The sequence below is a fragment of the Balaenoptera physalus genome (assembly GCF_965194825.1).
Source record: "Balaenoptera physalus genome assembly, chromosome: X".
Classification (NCBI taxonomy): Eukaryota; Metazoa; Chordata; class Mammalia; order Artiodactyla; family Balaenopteridae; genus Balaenoptera; species Balaenoptera physalus.
Window position 1 is genome coordinate 30672203 of NC_138903.1, and position 9883 is coordinate 30682085.

Genomic DNA, 9883 nt, shown 5'->3' on the forward strand with positions numbered 1-9883 from the left:
CCTTCCAGAGACTTTTGATCCACACTCAAGTTTGCGAACCACTGCACTAAGGGAGTATGATTGTTGTCTGTCCTGGATGTTTCTAATAACCACATCAGATAGTCCTTGTATCGATTCACAAACCTAATTTTAAATGAGCCAAAATTTTTAAACATAGCAGTTATGTTGTAAAATAACATGCAGGCAGTCCAAAATTTGTACAAGATTTAACTGAAAATTGAATTGAAAGTTGGCATAATGAAACTTGGAATAGATTTCCCCATGGGCCTAATGCTACAAAATTGTGGCAAAGGAAGGAAGCCATTCCAAAGGAGTCTGTTCGTATCAATTTAATTGTACTCCAGTATTGATAGCATTAACTTCAGTTCTGAAAGGAGTGACAATGAAGTTTAAGAAGGAAATGAGAAGGTTAAGGGAGAAAAAAAGAAAAAAGAAAGAAATTGGTAAAGAGGAGAAATAGCTATTCCCCCATGTTTTTGTTTTTTGGTGTAGCGATAACTACAGGTACAATGCACAAAAATCAATTTTCTTTGACTGCATTAAAACTTGCTAGATATATCAGAATCCTAAGTTTTATCAAGTCCCCTTTACAATAAAGCTTTATTCTCTCTTCAAATCTTCTACATCATAGTAATAAGGTAGAGTGTGTACATTTTGCTTTAAGCTCTAAAGCTGGTGAAACCAAAAAACACACCTTCTAGATTCAAGCAGGAAATCGGAGTTAAGAAATATAATAAGAAGTAGTGTTATATATTGCTCCAATATAATAAGGAGCATTGAGGCTCTCAAGAATTAGAGGTACATGCTCTAAGGAATCCTTTCTCCATTTTTGACACTACATCTCAAAGAACACACCCTTGAGCTTAATTTCCCCCTTTATGCACCACTTTGTGACATCTACGTCGAAGAAAACCCCTCTTCCACCTGGCCCCACCCAAAAGTCCAATTTGGGCAATGTAAGTTATCTCAGATGAATGTTGGAAAGAATGCAACTGAAAATTATTTCACATTTAGGTATGAATAACTAATCAAGCTAGTAACTGTCTGGTAAGTTCAGGCAGCTATTGCTGATTTTCAGGTTATTCTCTACTTTTCTTCTAACTCATGGGTCCTCTTTGATTTCTATCACAATAGATATTGCACGGTATTTTCAGAGCGTCCAGAGTAGGGGTATAGACAACCTTTGTGAGTATCAATCATTGAGAGCTTGTGAACTGAGAACTGCCACTGATCTTTCATGTACTTTCACCATAGGAAAAACAGGAAACTAACTTCAACAGTCACTACAGAGCAAACAATCTAGGAAGGTGCCTGTGATGATTAAAAACCAAAAGCAAGTTGAAAACAAAAACCCAAAGACAAAAGCCAGAGCTTCTCAAAACTGGGAGCTCGTCAGAATTCCAGGAGGAGACTTAGGACCCAGGGCCACAGCCCCCCCAAACAACTAGGCATTCATATTTTAAAAAAAAATTCCCCACATGGTTACATCGCTCAATATATAAAATTATTGCCAAGAGCATCAGATTTACTCCTGCTTCCAAATCTCATGCACAAATGCTAATTCCTGCTTATGAGTTTTCTGAAGAGCCTAACCAATATTCTTTAACTTAGAACACATAACCATAGACATCCAGTGGCTTCCCCACCAGATCAAACCTACTACCTGTCTTTTCATATGTTAGTTAAAATTCAGTTCCCCTTTAATCTTTAGCAAACTCATACCATGGATGTAATCCTTGTTACAATTTGCTTTTGAGTCAGAGCTTCTTTAAATTAAATACATTTGTGTAAAGTTACTATATTTGACATATATACTCAAACCACAAAATATGTTTTCTTTCTCCATTTTCCATTCATGTTTTGTGATGGTTTGACATGTGAAAGACAATTCCTTGGGACAGACACATGATGGTAATAGAACTCTCCTACCCTAAATATTAAAAATTCAGCATTGAGAGCTCATCTTCAGTACTACCTCAAAGGATGTTATAAGAAGGGGCAATGGGAGCAGGGTAGTGTGCAGGAGGGACACGGCAGATGGGGGCATTTTACAGTAAAAGTTGTTTTTCAGATGGACCAGTTTTCAGTTACTATAATGACAGAACAGGTACGGAAGGTGTTCAAAAGTGGTCATTCCAGCCAGCTTTCTAAGACTGAAATATAGCCCTATACCATCACAATGTACATACTATGCTTGTCTTTAGGCATGCCTGCAGTTGCTGTCATCTGTCAGAGTGAAACTGTGCCCATTCTCAAAATAGCATGCCAGTTTCCTGGGATCAGGTCAGGTTTCACTGGAGAACAGAAATGAAAGGGTGACTTAATGTCCCTAAACTAGGGACAGATTCACAGCTATTAAATCTAAGACCATGCCCTATGATGGGCTTCACCTGTTCTAAGACATAAAGACGTGAGAGCTCATAACCGAAACCTAACTTAAATTTATGATTGCATAAACAGGAACACCTGGGGGTTTAAATGGCCCTCTAAGCACTATCATGACGAAAGCTCCAGCAGTAAGAAGTAAACGAAATAAACCAGTTCCTATGACAGGATACGCTAACAGTATTTCTACTCCTTTACCCTTCTCCCCCTTTACCAAAATTCATTAGAGGCTATAAAAGCTCAATATGCACAATCTTAGCATCATTTGCATCTAAGGATGACCATGGAACACAGTGTTTGCTATGAGATATAAGCAGCAGTCCACTGGAGTGAGTCTGGAGGAGATGTAACTGGTGGCTTTCTTTTCCTTTTTTCTGGACTCAAGTGGTACCTGAACAGTAGCTGTCAACTTGTAATTAGAAAGAAAAGGTCAAGAGAATCAGACACACCAGCCCTGTTGGGACTGAGATGTCAAGCCAATACCAGAAGCAGCCTACCTCCAGACATCTTGTTATGTAAAATTTGTTAAGACCACAGTTAGCTGGGTTTTCTGTTACATTCAGTGGAATGCATACCTAACCGATACATGGCCTCAACATAATGGATGTCTTCCAGTTTAAATTTCTCTCATCATTCATAGTTCTAGTGTTGTACTAGTGAATATTTAATAACTGGTTCCCTCTAAAGGACAAAAAAAAAAGCCCTGATGAGTAGTATTTGCTGGTTTCTGTAGTCTTTCCCCACCATGGAAATTTCAAGAGACCAACAGTGATGTCACTGAAAATGCAGATAGGAAGGGATTCATACAATTGGATCTCATGAGCCAATGCAAACCACCTCCACTACATCACTGGATATTTCCCCAATAACTAACTACATTTTCATAAAACTATTAGAGTTCATTAATGTTACTTTCAATTTCATTATAATAGAGAACAGAATTTCTACAGAGAGGAACACAGAGCTCAGAATTACTGAATGTAAAGATAAATTGGCTAACTTTATTAAATTGGAAGGAGTTATCAACTTCAGGAAAAACTTTAAGTGCAAACTTAGAAGTTGTTTTCAGTCTCAAGCCAAATGTACTTATTAACTCAATAGGAAAATTTCCAATTTTCCTCCTTGGAGGAAAGAATAGAATTTAATTCACTATCACAGCAGAGAAAATTTAGTACACAGATTTGAAAACAACATTGGTATAATGTTAAATAACTTGCATGAAAACATATTTCAGCTCCCATAAATTTGCATGGCTTTGCCTATAATCCAGAATGAAAAGGGAAGTTTTTCCACTCTTCTAGTCCTTAGGTCTATCTATTTTTACAATAGGGCTGCTGTCATATGCAATTACCTAAAAGAGAAGAAAACTTACACTATAGTACAACATACTTTAGTGGCTGTTATCTATGAAGAGTATTCCCTACAATTTCCTTAGCAAGGTCTCTGTGGATAGGAATCCTTATATATTAAAGCAAAGCAAAATCTTAACACTCAAGTTTTTGTTTTTGTTTTTTTTTTAAGCACCAAAGTAGTTCTTCTACAAACATGCACAATGAATTACCCCACTCCTTCAGCATGACAAGATCATATAATTTTCTTGGGATGGATAAGTACAGGCTTCATTACCAAAGTGATTCTTTAGATATTAAATGGCTAGTAAGAAAATATTTCCAACTGAAATAATTGGCAGTTCTGAAAGAATGGTTATTCAAAATGTCTTCTGATTTCTTACTTTTTCCCTTGTAAAATCCCCAATATCTTTGTCTAATTTGATTCTTGGTTTGTTCTGAGAATATCTAACTGTTAGTGGCATAGGGTATGATTTAAGAGCATTAGCTCAAACTGAAAAAAATAAGTTCACTTACATTGCATTCTTTTTTTTAATAAGGATAGTTAAAATACTAAAGAAATAAGCCAAGTGTGTCTTAAAATAGTCATTCGGCCTAACTTTTATATATATTATTCTTTACCATAGGCTCTTTGTAACCGCTATAAATAAGCAAAAAAAATTTATCAAAATTTTGGTGTAACAATCTTCCATAGTTGCAATTTGGAATAAAATAGGATTCTATCAATGCAAAATTGATCACCAGAAATATATTGTTATAGCGGACTCCAAGATCGAACCAAAAATAATTTTTATATTTTTAAGCAAAACCTGCTCAGCTAATTTTATTCTGAAGACAATGCCTGAATTTTATTTCAGCATTCAAGAGGTTAAAAAATCTTTCGTGACACAAATCCATAGGTACACTTTACTCAATTATTCATGTATTATTCTATGCCAATAAAGCATCTAAAGATGTGCCAGGAGATGCCAAATGAATACAAACCACACATACACACACACGCAAAAAATGTCTTAAAAGAAATCAGTCAGTTAAATTCACATGTGGTTTAGAAAAATTAACAGCATGGAACTGTTTATGTTACACTGAGCTGTTTCTAATTACAGGAAAGCGTACCCAATCAATAGGAGATCAAATGCCCATATTTGAGTATCCAAACAAGAAAACGACAGTTGTAAATACTGTACTGAAATGCTTTTAAATGGTGAGATTTTACCTTTAAGATATCTGAATTTTATACCAGAGGGGACAGTTCTGGTTTGGGTTAGCCATTCATTTTGTAACAGTTTTCACCCAAGGCATAGGCTTTCTCATGATTACTGAGGTAATGTATGTAAACCATAACCACGTCAAAGTTCATGGTGGAAACAAGTTAAGAATACGCAGTCGTGATAGGAAAAAATAAGGGATACTCAAAGTTCCACGTTGTTGTGACTTCTCATCAAATGATGAACCAAGACCATTGTATAAAACTGATCTAATGAAGTATGACCATGTATTACAAATGTTTATTATAATCATCTTTGTGTCTTCGATTTTTAGACGTTCTACTTATTAACTGTGTAAGAAACAATCTCCAATAGTGCCGCTAAAAATATAAACATCTTATGTAAAGCTTATTTTTATATCCTTTGAGGCACTGTAAAATTTCCCTTGACATTTAACTAGGTCTAGAAACTAATATATGAGAGAAATTGGGAGAAAGGAGGAGGCAGCAGGGAGACATAGGTATTGCCAGTGTAGCAAGTTCTTCCGTTTGCTTTTTTTGGCATCACCGTTAATCCCACCACATGTTTTGCCGTGCATAGCAATTGGCTACAAAAAGCACTTATTAATAGCAGCTGCCCCTTATGCTTCAGAATTTTAAAAAAATCAATACCTAAAAAATAATATAAAACAAAACCACTGGTTTCATAAAGGTAGAGAAACTAAAATATTCAAAGCAAATATTATATTCTATTGGATGGGCTCTAAACCCTTAGAAGGACCTATCAAAAAGATAAAGGTAGGCTGTGAAAATTAGATAACCAGTTGGACCTATCACTCACCCCACCTGAACGTCTCATAGTTCTAAAAGCTTAATTTCACAAATGTAAAAAAAAAAAAAAAGTAAATAACTGCATTTTAAAAAGTGACTCAAAGTAGTATCTGATATGCAATCCAAAGTTACAGAAAGGTTGAATTTCCTTTAGAGATGGATTTAAAATAGCCATTTCCACAATACATAAATTCACACAACCCTAGTTTTGAGAATTTGTGGATCTTTTTCTCCTTCTCTCATGCACTGACAATGAATTCTTTGTAGAATTATTCCTTAAATTACCACACTTCTCCCAAAATAATACTCTCACAGGTTTATAGTAGATATCCTTATGCGCATTTCAGATGATTATAGCTACAAGTTACTGTCTAATAAACTGTATAAACAATAGCAATTTTAAAGCAACGTATGAAAGTAACCAATGTACTTTTTCAAATTGTTATTTTAGGGTGACTACTTAAAGACAATTCTATTATCCTACAAGTTCAATGAGAAGGGCATTCCATTTAAGAAAGTTTACCATTCTTCCCTTTAAAATCAGAGAAGCATGTTAGGTTATTAATGGGAGGAGAAGAAGAAGGTAAGTGTGATTTTTAAATTAGGGAAAACTATTTCTCCAAGGCACTGTCAGAGATACCATTCATTTTTGCCTTATAGGCATCATTACCAACCTACACTACTTGTGAAGAGAAAGCCTGCTCTACCATCTTCTGAACTCTGCTGATCTGTAGTTTACCCAATTCCTGTGTTTCTTACTCGTTTTTTTGTTTTCTACTGTGATATTTTCTTTAACCTCACGTCAGAAATACATTTGCACAGTGACTTTACACCTCTGTCCTCTTCAGCATCCAGCAATGTTTGTAAAAATATCTGGAAGGGTCCCCTTATTTTGCTGTCCACGATTTGGTGTATTTCCAAGGGTGAGAGGAGCAGATTCAAGCAGCTGAAACTTCATCCTTTAGCAAAGCTTAACAGCTGCTTCCATTTACAGCTTTCAAGACCTATCCTGGTTTACAAGTGTTTGCACATGTAGGCCAGGCTACCAAACACTAGAAGATTCTCTACAAATGAAATTTACACATGGGGGAAAGTTCACTGTGGTAACGCTGCAAAAAACCCTTAGACTTTTCATTCCTTCTTCTTTACTGGTTTTCAACTCGCCTAGTTACGCTCCAGGCATGCAAAGCCTTCCTGTCACCCCTCTGACATTTTCCTTCAGCACAGATACAAAGCAAGGTGAAACTTCTCAGATTTCTTAACTCTGCACTTGGCCACACCCTGACCAGGCACGCCTTCTCTACACCTCCCCATCCCTCCCTCCTGAAAGACTACGTAGGACAATATTTCTTTTAAGTCGGTTTGCTCGTTCCTTTATATTTTTAAAACCCGTTTCAATCGCATAATAAAACCGATATCCGGTGGTTCCCTTAAAAAAAAAAAATGCCCACCCGTATCTACTTGACCCGAAAGAAAAACTTGAGTTTCTGCTTTCCCGGAGAGCGGCACCCCTCCTCCCCCTCCTCCCTCGGAAGCGCCCGGCGTGGTTCCCCGCGTGGTTCCCCGCCCTCCCCACGCGCGCGGGGGCGCGGTGACAGTCCCCTGCTGCTCCTCCGCTCAGCGCCACAACAACTTTCCAAAACCCTGTACTAACTTCCAGGGCACAGCCTCTGCGGAGAGAAGCCGGAACGCTCGAGACCCCACACGGAAAAGCAAGGCAGCAAGTTCCTACCAGCTCGGCTCCTGATGACGTCGGTGAATCCGTCCCCAGCGGCATGTTCCCGGGGCTGCTCCGGACCCCCAGGCTGAGCCATAGCCACACGCCACGTGTCCCGGCTCCCCCACGCCCCAAACTTTGGAGGCAGGTGGGTCCGCGCGGTCCGCCTGGTGCTCTCCAGAGCAGGTAGCTAGCTGGGGCTCTGGTGTGTGAGGGCGGATTTCTCTTCTCCCCGGGCCCTCAGCCACGGAAATAGGGATGCGTAGGGGGGCGGGGAGGGATGGTGAGCTGGAAAATACAGAAACACCGACACCTGGCTTGGTGGAAAGGCGAAGCCGTCAAAATGCCCAGCCCATGCTTGAAGAGGAGGAAACAGGTGCTGTGTCCCAGCTCCTGCCCCCAAAATAGAGTGGGCGAGGCCTGGAAGGTGAAAGCTGAGGAGGGGCCCGGTGGTCAATAAATCCACAAGCAAGTTGGAGACTCGCTTTTCCACGCTGCGCAGAATCGATGCAAAAACAGGAGCAATTAGGGAGCCGCTTGCCAAAAGCAGCACATGAGGTCATGAATGATTTAGCATTGCCACTTATAAGATGACTACACTGAAGAGAAGGGTCACTGGCTTTTGCTGTCTGGGTCACTCGCACGTGTGTACCCCATGGTTGTATCCTGACTCAAATGCACTGACCAGAAATGGGGAATATAGGCTGAGAATAATCATATTTCTTAGGAGATTTCACCAAACCTACCCACCCTTCTTTCAGTGTGTATATTCACTCTGACTGGCTCCTCCATCCCTTCCTCCCACCACTGAAGCTAGAATTAGATTGGACTATAAACAGCTCATATGACTTTATTTTCTAAAAATTTCAGAAGCGACTTTCATTTGGTTAGTATCCTTACTCCTCCCCCCGCACCCCACCCTGACACACATATAATTCATCCTGCACTTCTTCCGGCAGAAGCCCAGTCACCCCAAATCCTGCCCATCACCTACCAAAGACAAATTAACTTTACAAGAAGAGCTTGGCAAGGGGCCTAGCAACAGCTAAGGATTTTCTTTTCTTGTTTTCTTCTGCATTTTCATGCAGAGTAGATTCCTACCCTCTTCTAAAGCACTGGTTCTCTAACATTGCTAGACAGTGGAATCTGGGAACTTTACAAACCACTAAGGCTTGGTTTCCACCCCCAGAGATGACGATTAATTGTTCTGGACTCTCACCTGGGCATCAGGAGTTTAAAAAGCTTGCGGGTGATTCCAATGGGCAATCAAGTCTGAAAAACATTGTGATGAAAGAGCCGATTGGGTGCCTTCATCAAGACAATTTTATCAGTAACCCTCTTCCATTCCCATTATAATGCCTTAGATTAAAAACATAATATTTTTAATACCTGTTTTCCATTGCCAGACTGGCCTTTTGCATGACAGTGGATAACTTAAGTTGACAAAAACGTAGTAGTTAGGCTTAGCTCCAGAATTTCCTTAGATTAAGCGTAGAGCAGCTCTCAGGATGGAGTCTCAACTTGGTATTTCTCAATTGGCATCAGCCTGAGATGTTATGCCTACTGAAAATCTGTCTTTGTTGTTATTTATAGGCAGACCTCTTAAGTTTCCCAAATGCCTATTCTTTTCAGAAATATCAATGCTCTTTCTAACAAGTTCATCAGATGGGAAATATTCAGAGATATAGCATAGCTCCTATATCAGAAAAGAATAAAAGTATAACAATTGTCCAGAATTTTTTTAATCACAAAGATTGTGGCATACTATAGTTTATATTATTATGCTACTCTAATCAGAACAGTAAGGAATTGGTACAGAGATAAACAAAATGATGGAACAGAATAGAATACAGAAACATATCCAGCCAAAGGGAATGCACTACATATGACATTTCAATTTAGTCATTAAAAATGGAATATATCATAATGGTGTTTCCATAAAGTTAGACTCCTGTAATTTAAACTGTATAAAAATAAGTTCCAAATAGAGTAAAGATCCAAATATACAAAATAAAACCAAATAAATGAGGAATATGTAACAGTTTAAATTATGGGGGCATTCTTGAACCAAACACTAATCTGCAATGACTTTAAGGAGAAAATTGTCACTTTCAAGTACGTGAGAAATAAAATTTTCTATAAAGCCAAAGACTTTATAATAAAGCAAAAAGACAATAAACTGAGATTAAAACATCTGAACAGAGGTTTAATATCTCTACTTTAATAAAGTTCTACAAATTGATTTTAAAAAACAAACAATCCAATTAAAAAATAATGAACAAATAACCTGAACAGAAAATCCACAAAAGAGAACATGCAAATAACCAATAAACCTTTGAAAAGTTATCTACCTTCTCATAATCAGGAAAAGGCAAAAGGAGATATTTCCCACCC

At 38.2% G+C, this 9883-nt stretch overlaps 1 protein-coding gene across 2 annotated transcripts in view; it reads right to left on the minus strand.

Moving 5' to 3' along the window:
* Nucleotides 1-8314, minus strand: part of DMD (dystrophin) — a 2259822-nt gene extending 2251508 nt beyond the window's left edge. Inside the window, exon 1 of one of the 2 annotated variants that reach the window (XM_082446317.1) lies at nt 7505-8314. In XM_082446317.1, coding sequence (XP_082302443.1) covers nt 7505-7586 — 82 coding nt within the window. In that variant the 5' untranslated portion in view covers nt 7587-8314. The remainder of the gene's footprint in view (nt 1-7504) is intronic. The other variant, XM_082446321.1, reaches the window with a different exon arrangement.
* Between the last annotated feature and the right edge of the window lie 1569 nt (nt 8315-9883).